The 27,997-nt window shown below is 36.8% G+C and overlaps 2 protein-coding genes across 4 annotated transcripts; one reads left to right on the forward strand and one right to left on the reverse strand.

Moving 5' to 3' along the window:
- Positions 1-71: 71 nt before the first annotated feature.
- necap1 (NECAP endocytosis associated 1) lies at positions 72-7,015 on the reverse strand. The gene is made up of 8 exons (XM_066675099.1): positions 6,728-7,015; positions 3,295-3,395; positions 2,887-2,991; positions 2,330-2,411; positions 1,990-2,098; positions 1,720-1,864; positions 1,156-1,249; positions 72-983 (listed from the first exon to the last, which is right to left on the reverse strand). The coding sequence occupies exons 1-8, from the start codon at positions 6,820-6,822 to the stop codon at positions 923-925; spliced, it is 792 nt and encodes a 263-aa protein (XP_066531196.1). The 5' UTR covers positions 6,823-7,015; the 3' UTR covers positions 72-922.
- A 143-nt stretch (positions 7,016-7,158) lies between these two features.
- On the forward strand, positions 7,159-27,645 carry epn1b (epsin 1b). Of its 3 annotated transcripts, none has more exons than XM_066674988.1 (9): positions 7,159-7,215; positions 15,396-15,491; positions 16,214-16,369; positions 19,752-19,880; positions 21,577-21,688; positions 21,894-22,057; positions 23,763-24,345; positions 24,730-24,840; positions 25,732-27,645. In XM_066674988.1, the coding sequence occupies exons 1-9, from the start codon at positions 7,192-7,194 to the stop codon at positions 25,881-25,883; spliced, it is 1,527 nt and encodes a 508-aa protein (XP_066531085.1). In that variant the 5' UTR covers positions 7,159-7,191; the 3' UTR covers positions 25,884-27,645. The 3 variants fall into 3 exon arrangements, with proteins under 3 accessions (XP_066531085.1, XP_066531086.1, XP_066531088.1); XM_066674989.1 differs by lacking the exon at positions 7,159-7,215 and adding an exon at positions 7,642-7,777; XM_066674991.1 differs by lacking the exon at positions 7,159-7,215 and adding an exon at positions 8,085-8,182.
- The last annotated feature ends 352 nt before the right edge of the window (positions 27,646-27,997 follow it).

Below are 27,997 nucleotides of genomic sequence, written 5' to 3' on the forward strand. Positions count from 1 at the left end.
GGAATTATTCTGAAATATTTCATGAGCATTCAGAGAAACCTCACAATAATTTTATAATATTTTATTCAGCTTTAATATGTAAGTGACCAGTTATCACATAATGCATGATGTAATATAATGAACATATGATTACAGGTTATGGATTTGACGTTCTGTCTTTGCCGTTTAGGGAACAAGATGATTATATTTGAACTTAATATTATTACTGTAGGTTTAATTCACCTTTTAAATATACTCTTAATAACATATATTGCAAATATACTGGCTGCATGTTCATGTAGAGTGTGCTGACTGATGATAAATCCCTTTAACTCAATTTTAAATACATTTAATACTTTCACCTAAGTTGTGTCAAATCAGAGAGATGTGTACAGCATTGTCCACAAAACCTTTGCACAAATGCAAAGTTCAATTTGACTGCCTCCATTTGCCACATGGATGTATAATTAAAGCAAATCATTTGATATTGCTCACTAGTTACTATTCTGTTACACAAAGTTTTCTTTCTTTACCATAGTAATTTTATGCATTTAAATGAAAGTTAAAGAATGCTTCAGCATTTGATCTCTTCACTCAAGCAACTCTAAATGTAGGAAAATGGTCAAGTGTTGAAGCAAGTGCCCATTCGCTTCTATCATAAATGTGATTTATTTTAAAGAGGCACAAAATGTGCATTAAAACTGTCTATGGAAAAAGACTATATGACCACCATGGACTATATGGTGTGACATGTTGGGTTGAAAATCATTGGAAATTGACTTCTTGAGTTGTATTCTATGGCTTGGTAAGATAAGCTGGTGACAATCTTAACACACAGGTTCTCTCTAACTTTGTTATGAGCATCTTCATATATTTTATTTACAATGTTTTGTCAACACCAGGCTTATGGAATTTCTCATGAAATTAAGAGATGAAGAATGATTCAAAACTGCACCCAGTTCCCAGAAGCAGGGTCTTGCCGTGGTGCTGGAGGAAGAACAGAGCTGTAAGAGGGCACAAAGGATCAATATTTTAAGGGAGAGTAAATAGGGCATAGAAAAATGCAACTGAAATACATGCCATAAACATGTATGCATTTAACTGCATGACACTCTTGATCTTGTTCAAGGTTTTGAAGGCCCTAGAACAAAAATCAAATGCTGAATTGACTATTACCTTGCAGGAGCTGAGAAGTCCCCCCAAAGGTCCGAACTGGGGTTTGACTGAACCATTGTATTGGAGTTGCTACTGTCCAATTCTAAGAGACAACCTATAAGAAACAAAACAACATGGGACATACAGATTCAGCCATTCACATTTTTGTCTTCAGTTTTGTGCAAAGTCTGACTTCATATCTTTGTGTGTGCATTGCTGGGTCACTGGTTCAAGTCCCAGGACTGGCAGAAAAATAAAATGAAACCATGGCCTTAATGCCCTTAATCAAGGCACCTAACCCCCAACTGCTCCTCATGCACTATGGCTGGCAGCCTCCTGCTCTGGTTGTGTGTGTATCTAAAAAATATATATATATATAATAGTGTGACTTTGTTCATTCACTAACAAGGATGGGTTAAATACAGAGATCGATTTTTGAATGAGCAGATATGTCCATTATAGTACATGATACTGTCTAGAATTGCTCTTAAAATGACTTTTTTATTTTTATTTATAACTTTGGCCAGTGATTTTCTTAGGGACTTGTCTTTCTTGATTAAAAAAAACAAAGGTAACAACACTTACCAATCTGTGTTTCCCGTGCCAAGGGCTGTACTGTGTTTTGATTGGAGGAGGAAGGAGGAGGGGCTATTTTGCCTCCTGGGGGAGGTGGGAGAAGGCCAAGACCCCCTGAGCTCTGGGGGCGGGGTTTATCCCTCTTTTTGCCTTGCTGAAATAAAATGAAAAAGTAAAATATGCATACACGTAAATGTGCTCTAATGTACAATACAGAAACATATGTTCTCTGCATTAAAAACTATTAACCTGGGCTGAAAGCAAAGAAATGTTCAATACCCCAATATTAAGTGTAATGGTCTGTCCTTCCTTAAAGCCTAGGTCCAGCTTGGGTCCAGAATCTGCGGCCTGAGCATTTTTTATGATTTCATTCTCTTGCTTTACCCACCTTGAAAAGAACGAACACACATCTTATTACCTTGAGATCAGTCTGCGATGCATCAGCAATTTCCACTTCAGAAACAGCTGCACTAAAATTCCATACTAAACTAATTTGAGCTAGAACTATCACTGTTGTAAAAGAACCTTTCATGTTTAAAATATAACGATACATTAGGAAGATAGACAAGTTTTACACTGCTATATACTAATGTTAAAGAAAAAGAGAGAGCTGACTTACTTAAAGTGGTCTTGCAAAGTGACATTGAAATCAAAAGCATCGCCCCTGTCTCCAAATCCAACTCCAATAAAAGCACTGCGACCTGCAAAATTAGGAATGTGCTCTTTAGAACCCTACTGCACCTTGATATGATAAAATCTATTAAATCACCTTTCACTCTGCACAACCAATATAAGGAAACTTTATGTGCAAATCAAATAAAAAAAGCTTAAAAAAGACTACAAAATATAGAATCATTATAAGCTAATTAGAGTACTTTAAAATAAGAGGAAGAAATTATGGATGCAGAGTTATATTGGAATGATATTAGCAACAACAAATATAAACAAAAACAGACACAGGTTTGACATAAATGGGGCTATTTTAAGACTACAATAATAAATGTTATGGTTTTCACATTTCATAAATAAGTATCTATGCATTTCAAAATTATTGCATTCAAAGATCATTTCAGAATTCCTATATGTTATATTCCTATACTGTTGCACCATTACATAGATTCACAGTAAGTCAAGAGTTACAAAGTTTGAAAAAAACATATTTACTATGATATACACCATTGTCATCCTGTATTCGAAGCACAAAGTACCGGCTGGAATCGCTAACCGTCTCTACAGCAATACCAGGATATTCGTGAACTGGTGCCTGTGCAAACAGCTCGCCTGGAAAAAAACAGACATTAACTTTTTTAAAAGATGAAATTAACAACAATAATTATTTGTATGTAGTTGACATTTCATCAAATATGGGTATATGGATATAAACTCTACTAAAGGCAAGGCATTAACTAATTGCAAGAGAGAAGTATAGATTTACTAAATAGTTTAAAATATTCAATATTCTAGTTCCTTCTTTTTACTCAGGTGTCTGGTTTTCTGATACAATATCCATCTATGTTTTAAACAGAAAATTGCACTACTAGAAAGACAATGCCATGAAAGAAGACTTTCCAATTTTCCCCTCACCCGAAACTTTATCTTCTAGTTTTATATAGGCCACCTTTCCCTTTGCTGTTATTCGCATACGGCCCATCCAATCAGGTGCATCCAACTTCCAGTCAGCCGCCCTGCCAAATACATAATACTGAAGTTTAGAATAAAGATCTCAAAAAGACTCCACTCCAGAGACATGATGTATCTTATGTGTTTTATTCCCCTTTCAATAGGCAACAATCACAACACTAGTCTTGAAGTACCTCTGCTAATAGTGTGATGCAAAAGTAGAGGGAGATGCTGACATAACAAGACCCCCAAGTAAAAGCATTTCTCAGCATTTACCATCAATCCCAATATAAATTCTTGTTGCATTATATTATTTCAGTGCCTCATACAACTAGATCCAATTTTAGATTTTAAGGGAAATTGATGACCTTTCACAATTTTAAATGCAGCTCTTAATTTTAAGCTTGGAACAAAAACATTTTCTGGAGTTTATGATGCGAGGATATCTAGCTTTCTCTAAAGGTGAATTTTCAACTGAGGTTTTAGATTTGATTTATTTTTCTTTACTGATGTTTAATTTAAGACAGTCTTCTTCCTTCAGCTGTTCCCGTCAGGGGTCACCACAGCGGATCATCTGCATCTGCATTATCGATCTGGCACCAGATTTACACCAGATGCCCTTCCTGACTCAACCCTCCCATTTTTACCCGGGCTTAGGGATTGGCACTACAACGCGATGCATTCCAGTGCCTAGGTATACACACTCACATCCATGGACATTTTTCTGAGTTGCCAATCCACCTACCAACTTGTGTTTTTGGACCAATAGAGGAAACCAGAGTACCCGGAGAAAACACTCAGACACGGGGAGAACATACCAAACTCCTCAAAGACCCAGAGCAAGACTTAATAATAATTTAAGACAATAATGAGCCATAAAATATATTTTATAGCAGGACCATATTGCTATTTAATGAGACAAAAAGTTATTCTTAAATAATTTTGTTTACACTTTTTGGACAATTTTGATTACAGGAAATAATAATAATAAATATACAGGGGTTGGACAATGAAACTGAAACACCTGGTTTTACACCACAATAATTTATTAGTATGGTGTAGGGCCTCCTTTTGCGGCCAATACAGCGTCAATACATCTTGGGAGTGACATGTACAAGTCCTGCACAGTGGACAGAGGGATTTTAAGCCATTCTTCTTGCAGGATAGTGGCCAGGTCACTATGTGATGCTGGTGGAGGAAAACGTTTCCTGACTCGCTCCTCCAAAACACCCCAAAGTGGCTCAATAATATTTAGATCTGGTGACTGTGCAGGCCATGGGAGATGTTCAACTTCACTTTCATGTTCATCAAACCAATCTTTCACCAGTCTTGCTGTGTGTATTGGTACATTGTCATCCTGATACACGGCACCGCCTTCAGGATACAATATTTGAACCATTGGATGCACATCGTCCTCCAGAATGGTTCGGTAGTCCTTGGCAGTCCTTGGCCCATCTAGCACAAGTATTGGGCCAAGGGAATGCCATGATATGGCAGCCCAAACCATCACTGCCCCCCCCCCCCCCCCATTCCTCACTCTGGGCTTGCAACAGTCTGGGTGGTACACTTCTTCGGAGCTTGTCCACACCGTAACTCTCCCGGATGTGGGGAAAACAGTAAAGTTGGACTCATCAGAGAAAAATACATGTTTGACATTGTTCACAGCCCAAGATTTGCACTCCTTGCACCATTGAAACCGACGTTTGACATTGGCATTAGTGACCAAAGGTGTGGCTAAAGAAGCCCGGCCGTGTATATTGACGCTGTGGAGCTCCCGACGGACAGTTCTGGTGGAAACAGGAGAGTTGAGGTGCACATTTAATTCTGCCGTGATTTGGGTAGCCATGGTTTTATGTTTTTTTGGATACAATCTGGGTTAGCACCCGATCATCCCTTTCAGACAGCTTCCTCTTGCGTCCACAGTTAATCCTGTTGTATGTGTTTCGTCCTCCTTGGTGGTATGCTGACATTACCCTGGATACCGTGGCTCTTGATACATCACAAAGACTTACTGTCTTGGTCACAGGTGCACCAACAAGACATGCATCTTTTGAACTCTGGTATGTCAACTATAATGTTGTGTGCATTGCAATATTTAGAGCAAAACTGTGCTCTTACCCTCTGCTAATTGAACCTTCTCATACTGCTCTTACTGATGCAACGTGCAATTAATGAAGATTGGCCACCAGCCTGGTCCAGTTTAGCCATGAAACCTCCCACACTAAAATGACAGGTGTTTCAGTTTCATTGTCCAACCCCTGTATATATAATAATAATAAAATAAATAACCCCCTCCCAAAAAAAACCCAAAAAAAAACAGGGTTAAAAAAAATACACATACAGAGACTTTGCTGAGTTGTTCCCATCAACTCTAAATCACTAAAAACCTTCCAAACCCACACATCCCAGTTTCACCCAAATGACTTAACTGTACTCTTAAATAATACAAAACATTTTATATATTAAACCCTACTCCAAATTGTTTGTGGCTATCCCAAAAATCAGGGTTTTAGCCAAATTGAATATTTTTAAATGTCCAGCTGGAATGGGCATCAGCCCTTTTCTTATTGAGCATATTTGACTTGAGGCTTTTATTAACTGGCGAAATGAGAAATCCAGCCCCCAGGAGAAACTGGAAATATGTCATTATTTAACGCCTTTATAAACTACATTACAGAATGCAATTTAAATGGTTTCAAACACTGCCTGATCCCTGGCAAATTGTTGAGTTTTAAGGAATATTTTAGGATAATTTTAACTCAATACCTTTTGAATAAAGGAATATGTGTCATGAATTGTGAGGTAAAGGTATTCCCAAGAACTTTGTGTTTTAACTCTAAATATACTCTTGAATGTAATGAAATATTTTATATGGTAAACATTTAACCCTACTTCAAATTACATTTGAATACTAATACGGTTTGTAAATATAATAAAATGGCTGTATGTTTGTTCCTTTCAACATCACTCTACAGAAATCTAAACCAGTCAATAATACACCATTTTTTAATCAAATGATTTACTCTCAGCCGAAGAATTATACAGAAAGGTATGCAGAAAAGTAATTCCCATTACCTGCCTTAAATAAACTACTACTGAAGCAGGAGAACTTTTTTAGACCTTCCAGACAGAAAGAATGCAGAGTTTGCGCTACAGTTATGAGATGAAATGAAGGGCTGTTAACGTGATGTTTACTAAAACGTCAGCAAATTGACAAATTAAATATTAAATAAAAGACCTTTAAGGAGAGGCTTTTATTCTCTTGAAAACGGTCTAAATTCTTACCAACCACCCCAAATACAAACAGAAAAACGGGAAGTAGTGTTCATTTAGTGGAGGTTCACAATACTGTTGTTAAGCAGAGGGCCGCACGTCGTGTGATGTACAGTATCGTTACCTGTATCCGCGGTTGGTGGCGCGCGGAGGGATGCGGTAAACGTTGACATCGGGCTTCACGCACAGAACCGACTCATATTCCCCCTCGGTCGACATCTTTACACAAAACCTATTGGCCGCGGGTCATTTATCGGTCTTCATCCGATTTGGTTTCCTTTGGACAGGTGCCTACAGCGACGTCAAAGACGCTGACAACACCGAAAACAACCTTGAGGCTTAAACCGCACGTAGTACGTAGCGCACGAGCTAAAAACGCGCGGATTGACACCACTCCTAACGGACCTAGGGCCGAATCCTTCAAGAAGGAATCGATTCGTTAATTTGGTTCTTTTTGATGAAATTTGAGAGCCGACTCGCGTTTGTTATTTTTTATTAAAAAAAAACAGGACGCTGCCGCTGAACATTGGTATCTGGACCCACCGTGACCCTGAACTGGATAAGCGCTTACAGATAATAGATGGATGGATGGATGGATGGAATTACATTAAAGTAATACATGACAGAAAACTGCAAAAATGGGCATTGGGTAAATATTTTATGCGGGCACTGATGCTGGAGATTTTGGTAACTATTTCATATTTAGTTGGTTTAGGATGACTGTTTGAATGAATTTTGGTTAATTTTGTAATAATAATAATAATAATAATAATAGTAAAATTAAAAAGGCAATGTTACAGCTAATATGGGTTTGTGAGTCGACTCTGTCGATTCTCCTCATTGACTCATCGAAAATATCCGGACTGCCCATCTGTTGTGGTGCTATGATATAGAGGTCAGTGTTAGTGATGCGCGTTTATTTAAGGGAAAATTGTTTCATATTAACTGCTTAAAATCACAACTGACCTTAACAATATTCAGATGCTGATGGCTTTAGCTGCAAGCCCCAGCATCTTATTTTATTGTATACATCGGTGTGGAAAATCCTGGGGCCACGCCTCTTAACACATATTCAATGAGGAGGCACGACTGTTGGTGACAGGTAACGGAAGCGGAAATTTCCGCCAGGGCTCGGGAAAAGCCACTTTACCAGCATCTCCATCGTTTCTACGAGGTCGGTACAGAATTCATTGCCTTTCTCATGAATGTCGATATTGTTTGTTTTTGCCATATTATTCGAATTGTTTAATGAAAGGAAGAAGATTGGGCAAATGATCGGCAATACTCTCTCCTCTCTTTCTGTGGGTCAGTCTCAATCGACTCAATACTCCCTATATAGTGCACTGAGTAGGCTGAAAAATAAGGACTTCTGCACTCATAGCGCGTTAAATATTCTACAGGGAACTAGGCAGTTTATGAGTGAACGTACTGTCTTTCTGTCAGACGTGTAAAGACACTTTTTATTTTGAGGCATTAGACATTATTTAGTGACCGAGCAGGCTACGCAACAATGAGGGGGCCATTTAAGACCTCTCCTGTCTGTTTGCAGTGTTATCCGTGGTGAAGGTGTCAAAATGATGTAAGGAGACGATAAATATTAACTGATATAAAGGCATATTTAGCAGTCAGTTTAAAGTTTTGCGGAAATGCTTGAAATATTGTGGTAGTGTTAATATACCGACTGTCCTGTTTTTACCAACCATTTCTGTTTGTAATGTCATGATCTGCGTGCAATTCAATACGCTAATATCAATAGGACACAAGAGGCGCATATAATCAAAACAATTTGCCCCGCTGAATATAACGTTGCAAACCAACGACGTGTACTATACTCTGTACTGGTTAATGCTGGTGGTGCACAGCTGCTAGCTGCTCTATGCTGGTGTTTTAATTTTTAATCTTTATTTTTGTTCAGAAAACGCCATATGTATTACGTTCCGAATGATCTTAAGTAAAGAAAAAAGGGTACGGTTCTTCTTGCTTTAGTTGATGTGTTGAGCTAATATGAAGAGTTTGATTTTAGATTTCTTATAACTATGTATTATGCAGAGATAAAACAGATATTGAATGATAACTATCAATATACTGGGCTTATTTGAGGCAATATTTGGGCATTTTTCTAAACTGTGTCTTATATGAATTAATTTATCCATCTTTTTTAGTGAGTGTTTCCATTTTGTATCTATAAAGAGACTGATTGTAATGGAAGAATTTCTGGCTTTTTAGGACATCGCTCTGATGTAAAGAGGAGGTGTTACAATAGAGCACATGGATTAAGTGGCTAGTAAAATATATCAACAATAGACATCTACCAGCAATATTCATAAATGCCATTGTTTTAACAGCTGAGAAGAATAATGTGATATAATTTAATTTACAATATTTAGCATTTTCTAATATTTCCACCCTCCACTGTGTTCCCGCCTTGTGTCCAGTGATTCTGGGTAGGCTCTGGACCCATTGAGACCCTGAACTGGATAAGCAATTACAGTGTGTATATATATATATATATATATATATATATAAATATATATAGTATATACTATATATATAATACTGTAGTTATTGAACTAGCTCCTGGTACTTTTGGCAGTGTGGACAGTTGCAAAGTCCTGCTGGAAAATGAAATCTGCATTGCCATAAAGCTTGTCAGCAGAGGGAAGCATGAAGTGCTCTAAAATTTTCTGGTAGATGGCTGTGCTTGATATAACACAGTGGACCAACACCAGCAGATGACATGGCTTCCCAGACCATCATTGATTGTGGAAACTTCACACTAGACCTCAAGCAGCTTTGGTTGTGTGCCTCTCCACTCTTCCTTCAGACTCTAGGACCTTGATTTCCATATGAAATGAAATGCAGAATTTACTTAAATCTGAAAACAAGACTTTGGACCCCTGAGCAACAGTGCAGTCTTTTTCTCCTTGGCCCAGGTGTCTCTCGATAATGGATGTTGTTAGACCTATTTTAGAGGGACTGTAGCCCCCCTAAATGTTTTTAGCCCCCACAGATATTTCAACAACGCTTCTCTGACTCCATATAGCCATTGGCAATCGGTCTGTATTGCTTTCTTGGCAGAATACGCACACAATTTTGTAAAATTCAGAATCGTCCTGTATTTGGACACTAAAAGGTGCATTCTATTTTGAATCGATACAGGACTTGTTTTTTTTTTCCATATTTTTGAGGTCACCTTGACATTGAGAAAGACACAAACACGCAGCTCTCTCTGAGCCGGAGGAAGGGGCAGATTCTCCACTACTCCTAAACAGAGAACGCACCTTTCATTGGTCATGACCTTTATTAATCCAATCAGCAGTCAGAGTTTTCTGTCCATCATTCAGATCTGCAGCCAATGAAGTCACAGTCCCTCCTACCGGGGGTTGTTTTGCAGTGGTGCTGAGAGAAGTGGGTCTGTGCTCAAAAACTGGGAACTACAGCTCTGCATTTAGATAGAAATAATTTTAACACTGTGTCCTGGAGAAACTACATTTCATTCTTCCTCAACCCATCACAGATATGTTTTTGAATCGAAGTAATTATTTATACATTAAAATCACATTAGATATTTTCATATAGATTGACATTAATTAGAGGGTAAGACAAATGAGCCTTAAATAAGCAGTTCATACTATGACATTTTGACTGTACATCTGATAATGTAATGAGGATGAGACAATCTTTTAGACTCTTTGACAATAAGATTTTTTCACTTCAGATCTTACTGTAATTAATGAAAAAATTTTAAAATAATACAGTTAATTTAAATATATGTATATATGTTACTTTCTCTTAAAATACTTATTTAAACCCTGTATTGACTATTGTATTGCATGGAACCAAATTAGTTATACATTTAGTCAAACATTTGATGTCTAGTGAAGACATTATTGATCTTTTCTTATATAAATGATTAATAGCACAGCTCTGGCAGGCAACGTCTACAATCCAGCTTTGAGAAAAATTTAGATTTTTGTGTAAAATGCAATAAAGAGATAACAAATAAATTATGTATTTTGATCATTATTTTGGACCTTACAATAATTGACAAAAGTACAAAAAAAATTTCAGTTTGACGGCTGATCAACTTTACTGTATTTTGTAAAACCAAATTTTTCAGTCTCAAAGGACATATTACAATCCCAAAATTCAGCACTTTGTTAATGAATGGAGATGGGATAATCACCATCAGTTATTTTTACTGTTGTGTTGTTATTTGTGGACTAGAGGAAGATGGCATCCCCCTTATGATTCTTGGCTCCTCAAGGTGTCTTCCTCGTGCTCTGAGGGAGTTTTTCCTTGCCATTTTTGTCCTTGGCTTGATCAGAGGAGGCTTTGACCTGGACCTCTATGAAGCTGCTTTATTTATCCCTTGCTTAACACCTTACAGCCAAGTTATCATTCTTTTTTTTCAGCCCAGTTGTTGCTTCCCTCTGCAGATTCTTATAACAATTGGCTTGTCAGAAGGCCTGCCCTTGTACTCCCCTCCCCCGCAGAAGCCTGGTCCTTGAAGTGGCTTCAAACTAGTGCTGGGCGATAAAAAGATGTTGATATGTTTCTTGATTAATTTTCGCTCAATAACGATGATAAGCTTTGAGTTACAGAGCTTGATAAACCTTCATTTCTATTCCCATTTAGCACAGCCAGCTGCTAGCTATCTGGCGTGTATACTCATGCTATTACGGTAAATGAACAGGTGACCGCATGAATGCTAGAGGGTAAACCAGACTATAAAAGGTTTAATTCAAGTGCTTGTGTGTATGTATTAAATATATATACACAATTATATTAAATATGTTATAGTCTCCTGTTCACTATGTGTTTTGGGGTGTATTTTGTTTGTTATGGCAACCCACTGTCAGAACACAAGCGAAGAAAATTTCCCTCGCGCGCAGGGAGAATCCGGTGTTTTCTTCTTCACTCAAAGTGTATTTTCCTTCCAGGAAATGTTTTCCGGTTTGCGGGAGCACTGTTCGTTGCCTGAGGTGGTTTTCCTCACACAAAAATATTTTCTCTGCTTGTGAATTTTTAATTGGCTCCGATGCCATAGATCAGGCTGCTTTTCTTAGATAAAAACTCCCAAGGGCGGAATTTTCTGCCTGGGTATGCTCCGGACCCACCGCGTACCTGAACTGGATAAGCGGTTAAAGGCAGTGAATTAATGAACATGCAAAACTGAAAACGTTCTAGCTTTTCCACTGTTACAAGCACTGTTCTAAGCCTTCTAATGGGTTAAGTGCAATATTATAGTTCAGCACTTGGGAGTGTTAATTTATTTATTTATTCATTATTTTAAACTTTTCTTAATCTATCTTTTTACACTTTCTGCTTCTTTAAACGCTTGAGGAGGTAATACCCTAAAAATGTTTTCATAACACAAGACAAAGATATCATTACTTTTATGTGGTAAGGAAATGTTACTGTTCCAGTGAAATCTTTCCTTGTGAATTTGAGTAATGTGCATACTATATGTGCATATATATGTTGTATAGTAATGAACATTTTGGTGTATTCAGTCTATATTTTTAGAAGGATGTCCTTTGTTACAGTGTGACAAATCGCCTTAATATCACGATAAATATAGAGATTGATCAATATAGAAAACCTTATTGTGATAATATTTTTGGCCATATCGCCCAGCTCTACTTCAAACCCTCTACACCCTACCTCTAATGGGAACACCTGAATACGCCAATCACGTTGCTCTGTCACAGCAGCTATGTAGGCATAACTCAGAATTTTACGTTTGTCTGCTTCATCAGCTGCTTTGATAAACCACCAACCATGATGAACCAGTACTTCAGCAAGGATGACCACAAGATCCCGTCTCGCCTAAAAGTATTGGCAATGGTTTGTACTGGAAATTTGAGCTTTTGATTTAGATAAATCTGCATGTTCTATTGCCAAGCTGGGTCCAAGAAGGTTGGTTACCACACAATTAAGACAATTTATTCACTAACTCAACAACAACACACAGAGTGCATGCACAGCAACTAAATGACATGGAATGTGTCTGATAAAACACTCCCCACCTACCCACCCCTCCCATAAGCCTAAGAATGGTACTCAGTTACAACATCACACAGGTTTCCTGGAATGAAATGAGTGAGCCAGACGCAGTGCTGCCTCAATGGCAGGGTCCAGTTTCACAGCCCTCTGCCCAGAGACAAAAACCAAAACTCACTGATTGTGGCAGTAAAACTGTGTTTCTTTCTGTTAAGAGTGAGGTGGTGTCATGGTAGTGCAATGAACACATAAGTGAAGATGCTCATCATAGCTTGTTGTGGTGGATCTGGAGGGCTGCTGTTAGGTAGGCCTTTTGGAACAGCAGTTCTCTAATTTTTTCACGGTTCATATAAAGGATGAGTTACTTCTGTATTATTTCATTCTGTAGAGCCCTGAATTTGCATGAGCAAGCCAAACCCCACTGGTCTGTCATAAATTGTCACAGACCACCACTATGCAGAAACATGATGTGACGAAGAAGGGTGGTTTATGGGGTGGCATAATGGTAAAGAGTTTCTATAGTGGCAGCTGATGCTGCCATAGTGACTGTATAAGTTACAAACATGCTCTGCCCCAAAGAGTGCAGTAGCACCACAAATGTTCTCTCTTCAGACACTAAGATGCAGCTGAGTTGTAGGTTGGGAAAGACAAATATGACAATACGAAATGTGATGTGGGAACACAGAGAGCTGAACAACTGGAGCTGAACTTGGAACTCACACCATTTATTCACTAACTCAGCTTGCATGCACAGCAGCAGAATGACATAGGTGTCAGTGGAATATTTCAGAGACAACAGTTTCATTTGAGGTTGTCTTGCCCTTACAAAGGGGATGTTATTTACAACTCCAGTGCCTGGAAGAGGGAGGACTTCAGTGTAAGATCTCTTTATTTCCAGGGCAATCACCAGTTGATGAAAAACTTGGTTGTATCTCCTCAGTGAGGATGTGCCTTAAAGTTGTAGGGAATATTAAAGGATCCTCTCTCACCTGGTGATGTAGATGCAGTATTTTACTACCATTTCTACATAGGAATCAGCTTATAGCTAATATTTTGATTCAGCAAATATGTTCCCCTCCAATATTAAACTCACTCCAATGCCCTTGCACCTGCATTTGTGAGAATCTGAAGCACAGTTTAGTTAGGCCAATTTTCTGTATTTTTGAACATTGATGTTAATGTTGTATCTGGTGTTAAAATGTTAAGCTACTGATTTAGAGATAGAAGTTGATGTTACTTAAATAAGTTAGAAAATTGTAAACTTGCATGTGAATTTTATTACCATTTTTTGGGGGGCGATATGGGACAGGTGGGGTGTGGAAATTCCCTTTCGTCTGAGGTGGGGAATGACAGAAAATATTTGAGAACCACTGCCTTAAGGCATACCAGGTGGATTGGCTGTTGTGAGTCATAATGTGTGAGCGTTTCATCTGAAGTTGTCAGTCTTTCTGACCACTCCCATTTAGTTCCTACCTAATTTACAAGGCCCAGATATGATGTTAATTGGGACACATTTTCTGGTCTGGGGGCTTTTAGCACTGCTTCAACAGAGAAAACCCATGCTGACAAGGAGAGAACACCCTTAGTAACTATTCAGGTTCTCAAACACAAGTAAATACATAATTCAAATATAGGGAAGGTGCATAAACCTTCATGTCAAAGAATGGCTATAATAATAGAAACTCCCCTGATCCCGTTACAGACCATGAATGAATAAATAATTACAAATTAATCAAATGGAAATGTGACACACTTGCCTGGATGAGGAACAAAAAAAACATTGCCAACAAATACTTTGTTTGGCATTAGTAAAAATATGAAGACTAGGTATGGTGGCGTGTCTGCAATGTGGTCATGCTGTTTTTCTTCCAAAGGCACCACAGGTTTGAAAGGAAATGTTGTTAGGGTACATAGTGTCATGGATTAAATGAAATAAATTTTAAATCTTTAAGACATTATAAATCAAAATCTGTCTGCTTCTGCCTTCAGCAGGACAATTATCCAAGACATATGTCCAGAATAACACATATATACAAGTATACTGAACACAAGTATATTGAACACAAAAGTTAGGATTCTTTCACTGTGTACATCTTGGTTATCTTGCCTATATCCATAAAAATCCTTGGGCTGAACTAAAGAGGGGCATGCACAAGAGAGGACCTTGGATGTTCAGAAGTGATTCTGTAAAAAAGAATGGTCTCAAATTTCATGTTCCAATCTTCCAACCTTAATAGGATTCATTCATTCATTCATTATCTGTAACCGCTTATCCAGTTCAGAGTCGCGGTGGGTCCAGAGCCTACGTGGAATCATTGGGCGCAAAGGAGGAACACACCCTGGAGGGGGCGCAAATCCTTCACATATCCCTGGAGCTGTGTGACTGCGACACTACCTGCTGCGCCACCCCTTCATAGGATGTTATGAGAAAATTAATGATATGTTTAATTGGCAAAGGAAGATTCTAAATAATTTTAAACACAGCGGTACCAATAATTGTGGCAAATTTTCAGTTAATTACCTAATGAGGGATATTTTATTTTCAAAATAATATCACAAGTCGTGGCTTGGATTTTTCTCTTTTGTTCAGTGTAAGATTAAGATTTTTAACATAATCTTTTTACTCATCTTTACCAAGTGATCCAACTGTTGTGGAGGGGACTGTATGTTCTACACTGTGAAAGTATATCCATGTTTTGAAACTATTAGTTAAAACTTATTTGTCTGTATGAGTGTGTGGTTGTGATTCTGTGGGAGAATATTTCATTCTACCCTTTTCTGATCAGCTCATTGTAGGCAACACATCCAGCACCATGACTCAGTCAATGCTGCGGAGAACCCTGAAGAACCTTGTTCAGAATTTCTCTGAAGCTGAGGTCAAGGTGAGAAATATATATATGTGATCACTCTATTCCTAAATGTTTCTAATTTGTGTTGTTTTTTGTATATATATTCCAACAATGGGTAGACACCACAGTTATTATTTGGCTCATAATTAAGATACACCAGTTGTGCACACACAGCTTGTAGAATCTTAGTAAAAGAGCCTGAGATTAAATGTGATTTTGAAGCACCTGCATATTGCCTATGAATCATGATTCAGTTGTACTAGTTAAACTCTCCGCACATTGATGCAGCAGGTTCAAGAGACAAAATCTAAACTGTATAGAATTCTCTCTCGAACATGTTACTGTTTTACTACTTCCAATTATACTGATACATACACTATCCCTACCTTTATGGAACAACAATGGTGAATTTAAAGAGTTTCGTCCTATAGACATCGTATTATATGAGTTGGGGTGTTGGGAAATGATTTTTCACCACAAAAAATGTCTCAAAAATGAAGGACCCCTTATTTAGATGGTTACAGTTTGCCCTGCCTATAAGTTAACGCTTGATATTTCCACTCCTTGCTGACATATCTCTTCATAAATTCTGGGTTTTGAGAGCTGGGATGTGAATGTTCCCTGTTTAAAATTGTATTCGGCTTATTCTAATTTTATTTAAATTGTATATATTTTACACATTATAAAAACAAATCATGTTTGGTTATGTCTACTCTCCCATACTCTCTCTCTACTTTCTGCTCTTTTTTTTCTAGGTAAGGGAAGCGACTTCCAATGACCCCTGGGGACCGTCCAGTTCACAAATGTCCGACATCTCTGACTTGACCTACAATGTGGTGGCATGCAATGAGATTATGGGCATGTTGTGGAAGCGCCTTAATGATGACAAGAACTGGAGACATGTATACAAGGTGAAGGGGGAAGAAAACTATAAAGAATAAGTGAAAGAGGATTTCTTTTTTTTTTTATTGTCTTTTTATAGAGGCATTACAGGTCAAATATATCAAAGCTTTTTCTACATTTTGTTTAAAAATGCCTTTTGTCTTTGGCTTTTATTTAACAATATTAATAAACGAAATAACTAAATAAATGCAGAGAATTTAAAAATTACAATTAGCAAATTTCCAAATATGTATTTCCATTTGGGCAATATAGAAAACAGTCAATTCATTAATTCTATACATAGTCCTGATTAGGTCTCATTTCTTTTACATAGTTTATCCAATTTCTCCAGTATTTTTTAACATCTTCCATTCTTAGATTAACTGAAAATGGGATCCTTTCCATTATGTAAATCTCTTTGGTGATTTTTATCCAATCATATATATATATAGCCACTTCCTAGTCAATGCCTTTTTGCTAGCTGCTAAGAGCAAAGCAATTAAATATTCGTCCTTTGTCCGAGTAAATATAACCCAAGTAGAATACTTTAGTATTCATAGGAATTTCTGTTCTAAATATATTTTGTAGGACTTTCTTTATATCTTCCCAAAAATTTTGAATATTTAGACATTCCCAGATAATGATTTGCATCTTGGCACCCACCTTTCCTCCAGCATACTGGGGCTGCAGCAGCTATTTGGGTTGTATGGTGAGGTGTAATAAAAAATCTGATAAAGATTTCCTAACAAAATTCTTTCCATTTTATAGACTTGGTAAAGTCACACTACAAAATGAGGATTTCTCTTCCGAGTTGCATTCCTATACCCCTGAGTTGCATTCCTATATTTGATTGTTTGAAGACTCAAAGTAAGGCATAGGGAACTGGCGGGAAAACCGGAGTGGAGCAAGGAACTGTTGAAACATGGACTGGAACCCACTGAAGTGGAACTGTAAGGAAGAGGAGAGAAAGAAAACAAACACACACATACATAGACCCACACATTCAGACACACACAGAAAGAACATACCAAGGCACATAAAAGTCCTCCTTGTGTTTATTTTCAAATTGTACTCAAATTAAATTTTTTTTTCATTAGAAATAAATAATTGCTTTCACATATGTCCACCTCCTCATCCCTTGTCCATCAGTGACAGTAAGTGTGACATCCCTTGTCTGTCCATGTAATGTTTATCAGTTCAATTTCCTGATCTTTTGAGGCTAAATACAAATATAGAAAATTGGGTTTAAAACTTCACTTTATTAATTTATTTTATTTGGTATAGTAAGAAGGCGGCACGGTAGTTCTGCAGGTAGTGTCGCAGTTACACAGCTCCAGGGACCTGGAGGTTGTGGGTTCAAGTCCTGCTCTGGGTGCCTGTCTGTGAGGAGTTTTCTCCGTGTCCACATGGGTTTCCTCCGGGTGCTCCAGATTCCTCCCACGGTCCCAAAACACATGGTGGTAGGTGGATTGGCTACGCAAAAGTGTCTATAGGTGTGAGTGTGTCACCCTGTGAAGGACTGGCACCACTTCCAGGGTATTCCCGCCTTGCACCCAGTGATTCCGGGTAGGCTCCGAACCCACTGTGACCCTGAACTGGATAAGTGGTTTCAGACAATCAATGAATGAAGGAAAAAAGGGATTTCTTTTCTTTTTTCCAATCAAGGTCCATGGAATTTTTTTTTCTATTTCTGTGTTGTGGGGTACTGTGGTGAAACCAAAGAAAAATTTCCTGATTTGGCATGACAATAAAGTCATGTAGTCAACATTATTTTATTGGATTACCCACATTCCACTGGCTCAAAATCAGCTGGAGCCCTAGAGCCATTTGCTTCGTTTTTCTAAACATCACTTGGTGTGTGACTGAGTGATTGACTGACTCACTGACTGACTTGATTTCAAGACAGTACTGTAAACGTGAATTACACTCAGCAGCAGGTAGGGGGTGCTCATGAGTCAAAACAGCCAATTACATTGTATTCTATTAAGCTAAACTCGTTCATTTTCCATATTCTTTATCTCCATGCTGAGCTGTGTGATTGGGTCCATAAATGGCAATGGTAGGTGATGAACTGTTTCCAAATTCATGGAACATCATACTGTAACATCATATGTGAGGTACTGTTTTAAACCGTAAAGGTTAAAATAAACATCTGTGGTACTTCCTTATCACAAAGCTACAGAACATCTCAACATCAGCAGTAATTGCCATGTACAGACAGAAAATTACGTCTCTCCAAACTTGAAGTGTGCTTAATAGGGTGGACACATTCCACCGGCTCAAAATCAGCTGGAGCCCTAGAGCCATTTGCTTCGTTTGTAAACATCACTTGGTGTGTGACTGAGTGATTGACTCACTGACTGACTTGATTTCAAGACAGTACTGTAAACGTGAATTACACTCAGCAGCAGGTAGGGGGTACCGATGAGTCAAAACAACCAATTACATTGTATTTTATTAAGCTAAATTCGTTCATTTTCAGGTCCATGTTAGAGCTATTGCTAGTCATGTTTAAATGCAAAGGGACAGCATTTACATTCTATGTCCCCAAACTCTAATAATGTTCCAGAATGTCTGGAACTATATGTTTAAGGCAATTTTTAAAATGCTGGAATTTAGATGCTTTTGCAGAACCTTCCCCTTTGGAATGAAGTCATAGGCTGAATCTAAATATCTCCCTCCACCCTATGTACTGCACATATGAATGTCATAAATGAACGATGTATACATGAAAATGATGTAGTTTGTGGATAAGACCATTTATATTCTGCTAAGCTTCAAGTCTTGCCTGTCTAGTGTTCTGTGCACTGTTTGGGTACAGTAGTATTATAAACAATGAAGTGCACTATCTAGGTTGTAGGGCTTCTGTTATGGAAACCAATACCTAGTTGCAACCTTGCGTTTTTCAGTTAGATGGGCAACAACATAAAAAAATGAATGCAAAGTAAAATAAAATCTTTCTGTACATTTCACAGTAATTATTTTCATAACTTATGAAAGTTGTTTGTGTGGGAGGTGGATGGCAGGGTTTTACAGATTTTGTAACAACATAAACAATGTTATTAATTTCACCTCTGTGGTTTTAATGATACAGTTGTAAAGCTATACGGTGTCAAGATTTTGTGAAGATATCAGACACCATAGGAGATTTAGGACCAACATTTTGATTAAAATTAATATAAATTGCAATCTGTATTTTTAGGCAAATATTCATTCTCTCCTCCAACTAGACACACTAGCTTTTACATCTGAAAAGCATAACAAGACCAAGCAACACATTAAAAGATAAGAAAACAATGAAAGGCCACCATGTAAACATCTATATATTTTAGAATTTATTAATTGTTAAGCAAAAACATCTAATATTTAGAATAGCAGAATAAGTTATTTTTCTTTCTCTCTCCCTTCCAGTCTTTAACCTTGCTGGAGTACCTGCTTAAAACTGGTTCTGACCGCATTCCTAAGCAGTGTCATGAGAATATTCATACTGTCAAAGCTCTAATGGAGTATCGTTTCATAGACAAGGATGGAAAAGACCAGGTATGTACTCATTAATATCTTCAGCTCCCTTACTACTATAAAGGACTATTTTGCATTTATTATCATTTAAGCTATGCAAATTATGACAACAAAATAATGACTACAAAAGTTCTCATGCGATTCTCATTTGGTGATCCACTCCAAATGAGTCACTCACTCACGACAGATGTTAGTCCATATTTTCTACAGTCATTGGTCCTAACTAATTTGTAAATAAATATCCCAAAAATATATTTTAAGGAATGCAACAAAGAACAAGAGGGGTAAAGTTTGTGAAAAAATACTTTTAATTTGGCTGTAAAAGTGTGTGTTGTGTTTGTATAGTTTGTATTTTATGTAATGTGAGGGGTGTGTTTGTGTGGTGGTGTAGTCTGTGGTGTACTGTGTGATGTTTCTTTGTGGAGAGTGTGGTGATTGTGTTGTGTTTGTGGAGTGTGTAGGATGTGTCACTACACAATGTCGGTAGGTGGATTGGCTATTCAGAAGCGTCCATATATGAGTGTGTAAGTGAATGTGTGAGTGCCCTGTGATAGGCTGCTGTCACATCCAGGGTATATTCCTACTTTGAATTCTGCATAGGCTCCAGATTAACGGTACAAGTGAACAGGATAAAGACAAAATGAATTAATATATTGACTATAATTTGTTGTTGCCATATGTATTGCTGATTTATAGTTGCGCTGTAATCTAATCTTTAGAAACTTAAGTAAGTCATATGCATAATCATATTTATACTACCTGTACTGTGTTTTTATGTGATGAAGGCTCATGCCAATATGCATTAAGAGACTTTGTCCATAGCCATGTCTAAATAAAAGCTTTCTAATTGAATAAAATATCCCATGTAAATGAAACTGACTTAAAAGCCCAGTCCCAGTTGAATAGTGTGTGTATCTGGGAATTTCTCCATTACAAACTGGATTATTTAATTAAAAAACCCTTGCATCTTTTGTATTCTCTTTAGCTAATTCACTGATCCTTCTAAGAACAGCATTAATATTAAGACGTCATCCATATAGTAATTGTACTTGTCAAACATTCTGGCACTGTTTCCATATTCTTTATCTCCATGCTGAGCTGTGTGATTGGGTCCAATAAATGGCAATTGCAGGTGATGAACTGTTTCCAAATACATGGAACATCATATGTGAGGTACTGTTTTAAACCGTAAAGGTTAAAATAAACATCTGTAGTACTTCCTTATCACAAAGCTACAGAACATCTCCACATCAGCAGTAATTGCCATGTACAGACAGAAAATTACATCTCTCCAAACTTGAAGAAAAATAATTAATTATCTTTACAAAAAAAGCAGTAATGAAGCATGTGAGGCTCCAGATTCAGCAGTCAGACTGAACAAAAATTTTTTTTACCCAAACCACACATAACAGACATTAGAAAATGTCCAGTTTTATTGTATGTGAAGTCACTACTTATTTGACAATATTCCTCCTGTAAAGAATATGAAGCTATGAAGCTTCAGTTTAAATGGTAATTTTCTTGCATCCAACTTAAATTTTGTGAAACTAAAATGCTCAAATTAGTTTCTTTCATATCTTCGGTACGTTCTGAAAATGGGTGTTAATTGGCAAACAATTGTAGTTTAAAGTCAATGGTAATAACATTGTCAGATGTGACATAAACTGTGTTGTGAGGTCCTGTGAGCACAGTTTCAAAAACTTCTTGCTTTATCCAGGGTGTGAATGTCAGAGAGAAGGCCAAGATAGTGCTGCTTCTTGTGGAGGATGAGGAGAAACGGAAAGAGGAGAGGGAGTTTGCTATGAAGACTAAAGACAAACTTGCATCCGGTAACATTCTTTTGAATTACCATGTGCCAATCAACAATTATAAGCCAGGACAAATACCAGAAAACTATTCAGAGTTTGAGTTTTTAAAAGACAATATATTAGTTTAAGTTATGACAAAAATATGTTTCTTGATCCTGAGATTTATTTATTTATTTTATTTATTTATTTATTTGACCCATTTGCTTCTCCTGTTATCCTCGTGCAGCCTCCTTGGACACAAATGAGAAAGCCAAAGCTGAGATTCCTCCATATACGGGACTCCCATCTTTGGACAACATCCCTTCTGTGGCTGATCTAACAGCCAGCATGGCAAAGAAAAAGGAGGAACAGAGACGGCTGGAGGAAAAGAGGAAAGAGGAAGAGAGAAGGGTGAGTTTGTTTGGTGAGATCTACATCTACTTCATGTCAGCCAACACCATCCTGTGGGCAGCATACGGTGACCACTGTTGAAGGGTGGCCAACACAATCTCTGCAGCTACAGATGAGCTACTGTCTCTGACTTTAGATCTACAGGGTGGACCAAAATTTAGGTGTGCTTAATAGGGTGGACAGTGAGTGGGCATAGCATTTAAAAACTTCAGCAGCAATGCTGTTCTGATCCACTTGTACTAATGCAACACACACTAACACCACCACATCAGTGTCACTGCAGTGCTGACTAACCAAATCATACCTACCCTTTGATGGCCCTGTGGGGATGCTTATTTGTAGCTGTAGAACAACTGTACCCCTGTACGTTCAGTGGAGCTGAGAAAATGGACAGTAAATGTGGAAACAAAGTGGTGGTCGTAATACTATGACTGATCTGTGTATTTCTGTAAGTTTGTGATTGTTAAATGTAATTATTTCAAGTTACAATAATAATTTTTTTTGTTGTGTTCCACAATATTAAAAAAACAGAATATAAAAATAATTAGAAGCAATTATATTATAAAAAAAATTACATATGTTTGGTTGTATATAGAAGATATTATAATGGTTCTGTATTTTAAATATAATTTATTTTAAAATTGACTAATAAATTATGGTTAAAAATAACAAGGGGTAAATTCACAACCAGGTCATGATCACTAAACTTAACCAATAAAATAATGTATATGTCTATGGCAAGACTCTTAATGCTGCATTAGCCTAAAACTACTTAAAATTGTTACACACTCGATAAGGGTATCTGTCAACTGCCATAAATGTAAATTTAAATGTTTATCTTTTGCTAGATTTTATTTATCATGTTAACTACTTGTAAATGTCATGCTTTTTAAAAGCCCTGCCCTGTTTTATTTTTTTTCCTGGTCTGTCTTTGCGTCTTTTCTGAGTTTTGTGGTCTGTCATGTTCTACTTTAGCACCTGTCTCCTACCTTAGCCCTGCCTTGTCATTAATGTTCCCACCTTTGCTTCCTTTGTGATCTTGCCATCTTGGTCCTTGACTTTGGGCTTAAGTTCTTCCTAACTGAGAAATCCTTCTTTGTGAAATACCCCCCACAGGTGCTCCTTGTCTGTGGTTATGTGTATACTGTATATTGATTTCAGTCTGCTCTTGTATGTGCATGTTAACCTATGCTTATCTCCACATCAGTTCATGGTTGATTTCTGTTTATTTCTGTCTAATTTTGTTCTAGTATATTATGGTTTGTGTTTTCAGTGTCCTCCTTGTGTTTATTTTCAAATTGTACTCTATTTTTGTGAGTTACTGTTTATTTCAAATCAAACCTTTGTCCACCTCCTCATCCCCTGTCCAACTGTGACAGTAAATATGGCTATATTGGCTGCTAAGGGCAATTCATAAGTTGGAAAATTCCCAGGTTTTCAACTCATTTTTATAGACGCTTAATTGATGTTTGGCTGTGCCCTTAGTGACATCTTTTGTGTTTCATGTTTATCATGCAATTTATTATTAACCTTTTATGAGTAAAAGACAAAAAAAATCTTATTACATTTAATTAATAAATGAATATTAAATACTTTAATAATTGTTACATTTTAAAAAGGAAGTTATTATATTTAAATCATTATCCTAACCTAATTAATATTTTCTTCTTTTTTACTGTGTAATACTTGTGTACATTTCTACCAGGCGAAAGAAAATGACACAGATCAAGACCTTTGGGAACAAGCAGCCACCAGTGCCCCTCCATCTGCCTCTGACCCCTGGGGAGCACCATCTGATTCCCTGAAAGATACAGGACCTGCCTCAACTGATCCATGGGGGGCACCGTCAGAGGACTCTAAAGATATGAATTTGGCCAAAAATGATCCTTGGGGTGGATCAGCGGATGAAACAAAAGACCTTGTCACCTCAGATGATCCGTGGAGGGCTCCAGCAGATGCAGAAAAACAGTCTGCTCCTGCCCAGAATGATCCGTGGGGTGACTCAGCAGAAAGTACAGAAGACAGAGGTCCAGCTTCTAACAGCCCTTGGGGTGATTCAAATGACTTAACAGCAAATTCACCACCAGGAAAACCTGACCCATGGGGGGAACCAACAGATTTTGCAGAACAGTCTGCTTCTGCATCATCCAAGGCATCAGGAACACTGTCAGAGCCACCACTGGACAAGCCTGACCCTTGGGGTGGAGTTTCAGGAAACTTAGCGGTATCACCCACTGATCCATTTGTTGATGGGTCTAAAGTCGATAATGACCCATGGGTCTCAGCAGGTATGCGACACAGAAATTGGCTGTTAGAAGATAAGGGTCATAATGCTTGAAAGCCCTGTGTTCTTGATATTTATTTGTGGGGTTTTTTTTATATATTTTTTTCAAATAATTGTTTGACCAATGTGTCCAGGCTTGGGAATTTGCTACTCCACTGCACACATTTTGTAAATTTGGAGAAGGCATATGACAATGTTCCACAACATATTCTGGGCGGTGCACCTGGAGTATGGAATGGAGTATTTGAGGTCAAAGTACAAGGACATATTTATAAGAATGCATAATAATGTTTTTCCAGTACATTGCAGGTCAGATGTAACTAATACATTTCTGAAGAAAGATTGTGTATACAACTTTTTTTTTTTTTTTTTTTTGTCTCACCTTCAGCTTCAACACTTCCAGCTAATGATCCCTGGGGTGATCCAGCCGCTCCCTCTGATGGAACAGCAGACAACCCTTTTGGTGATGGAGGAAGTTCACATGCGTGGGGATCTTCTGGTAGGGCCTAAGGACACCATTTCTTTTCCTTACACTTATGTTTTCCATTCTTTTTTCTGCATTGTCCCTTTTGCTATATTCATTATACCTAGTGCATGAAATAATCTTTAAAATGTCTTTTGTGGTCATTTGTTATTTATATTTTAAGAATCAAGATGGAGTAATTTTTTGAGAAGTTTGAGTATGAAAGCATACCTACACCAATGGACTAGTGTTGTAAATTAGCATTTTGCCACAAACTTTGTATACAGTGCATCTGGTTTCTGTGCATATTTATGTTACAGTTTCAATTTTGCTGTATTGTCCATGTCCAATAAATAAATAAATAATACATTTAAAAAAGTATCCTAAGAGAAATGCACCAAATGAAAATTATATAGGTTAGTAGTTTTTAAAGAAAAACCATTATGTATGACCTTGAGCTTTCAGTTCCAATTTACATTCAGATGTTTTAAATGGAAAGCTTATTTTTAAGTTAAACATACAAAACCCATGAATTTTGGGCATATTTTCACAGCTACATCCAGTAGTTTAATGCACATTTTCAAATAAGGTATGGAAATATTTCAGATATTTATAGAAAAGCCATTACTCTTTGAACATGACATCAGAGTTCTGTCTTTTTATAAAATCTACTTTGTAATATTTTGTGTGACAACATATCATTTTTTGATCATTCATTTAATCTTTAAGGGAGTGCTTCAGTTACAAAGGTTAATTATACTAAATTGATTGGAAACAAATGCCACAGTTTAGAATCCTGTTTCTAAGTTTATTGATTTAATTATAATTTACATTTTGCATGTCTGGTTAAGTTTCTGTTCTGTGTCAAAGACCACTTCTCAGTGTGTCAAGCTGCTAAGATGCCCATCTTTAACTCATTCATTGTAGATGCTGCAGACACCAAAAAGCCAGCCAGTTTCCTTGGGGAAGGAGCTTCTTTGGTGGACCTGGACTCACTCATGTCTGTCAAGCCTAAACCAAAACAGCCAGCACTCAATGTCATTGCAGCATCTGGCCAAAAAGCACAGGGAGATAATTAACCCAGTAAAAAGGGATTGTAAATGGTGGGGGGAGGGGTCCGATATCAAATTATATGTTTGTGATTCTGTAATTTTGAGACATATAAATTCTATATTGTATGTATAAAGATGTAGCCATTTATGTATTGTCCTGTGTTTTTTTTTTTTTTTTTTTTTTTTTTTTTTTTGATCTAGTTTATCTAGGATTGGGTAACAATATTTGGTCCCAACATGATACTGGGCCAAGCACTAAAACATTAGTGTTTGTTTGTTTATTGATTTATGTTTTTATTTATTCAACTTGCTAAAAATATATTGCATGTTAAAAATTATTCAGATGTTTAATTCATGGGCCATACCATAAAATTAAATCAGTTTATACTGATCACAAATGTTAAGAGAAGCCAGTTTTTTTTATTATTTATTATTTTTTTTTTTTCTTTAAGAAAAAGAGAAGATGGCTATATGATAGGTCAGTTTGAAAGAACTACTTTTTAAGCCCGCACATGAATGTATGAGTAGATAGTTGGATGGAATATTTTTTTTCCAACTACATTGTATTGGAGGAAAAACAGACTCAGTTAAGCTTTTAATATTTTTTTCTTCTAGATCATTGTTTGGAATTTACATAGTGAATGGATATTGATGTATATGGCCATTTTAATTTTAATTACTATTAAAATTATTTAATTCATTCTGGAATCAATGTCTTTCACAAATAAAGCCTAGATATAACTTTCAACCCTTATCCCATTATCATATATTTTCCTTCTTCTTCTTTTTTTTTTTTTTTTTTTTTTTCTTCCAAGACACATGCAAGGCCAGGGGTATCTCTCAAAGCAGGACCTCTCAGTTAAGCTTTACAATATAAGCTTAAAATCTAGCCTGTTTAGTAAGAAACAAGACCTAAGGGACATTGCTATTAGACAATCCTGAACTTTGGGCTTAAATTATCTGAAGTCTTTTGGTTTTCATTCCTTGACCCAGCTTCATGAGTCATGGTTAGATAACATGGCGTTTACCGTTTTCAAGAATGGTTAAAAAAATCTGCCTATATATAATTTTTCAATGGCTAATCTCTGCATGCAAGTTACTGAGTTAGTGCAATTAATTACACCCAATAAACCTATTTTTCAGTACTCCTCCACTTTCCCATTTCCCCTTAATTCATATTACACAGCCTACAATATGTATGTGTGTGCGTGAAACGTGTTCATAATCCGAAAAATATGTTGAAAAATTTGCTTTATGCTTTTCTGTTTTCTGGGGTAAAATAAGCACTCTCTTCATAAAAAAAAGATTGTGTTGTATTCTTGTTTTCCACTTGGGCATTTATGAAATGTTTTGTATAGTATGTTATTTGAGCCATACATTTGTGATTTTCTTTAGACAAAGGTTTATTTGAATTGTACATAAAGAACAAATTTGAGTTGTAAATTTGGGCTGGTTATTTTTTTTCTGATTTGCAAAAGCCTTTTGATTTCAAATGAATATGCTTACAACATAACTGTACCTAACAAGCTGACTGTAAAATATACAGCAGCCTATTAGGTACAGTTATGTAGTAAGTATATTCACCCTCCCAGGTTCATAGTATTGTGTGTGATTGGTGGAATGGAGTGAAATAATCTAAACTAAATTGGGAAGAAAAAATGGCAAAAATATAGTTACAAATTAAAGAAAATATGTGCACTTCCCAGGTTCTTGTGTTTTTCATGCTGTTCATTAAGTCATAATATATATGTGTGATGTTTCCTGTGAATGTGCATATTACAATAATAAACTGACAGAAATTAGAGAAAAATAGTTTGGTTTTATGACATATTTCAATCAAAAATGTGAATTTTCTGACTATACATAATAAATATTACTGAAGACACCTCTTTTTGGGAGACATCTCTCAAAAGCAGGACTTTCAAGATCTATTTCAATGGATAAATATTTCCACACACTGAGGTCAAACTAGTTTTATGTCCTGGATATAAAAATGGACAAATAAAGGTAAGCAAATACTCTGTAAAACATACAAGAAAAATGCATTGTGTCTATGTAGCATCCCAATCACACAATGATGTGCTTCTAGGTGAAGACCAAATGATATACATAATTTACATTCTGATCAAACTATTTATACA

This window comes from Hoplias malabaricus, chromosome 6 (genome assembly GCF_029633855.1).
Source record: "Hoplias malabaricus isolate fHopMal1 chromosome 6, fHopMal1.hap1, whole genome shotgun sequence".
NCBI lineage: Eukaryota > Metazoa > Chordata > Actinopteri > Characiformes > Erythrinidae > Hoplias > Hoplias malabaricus.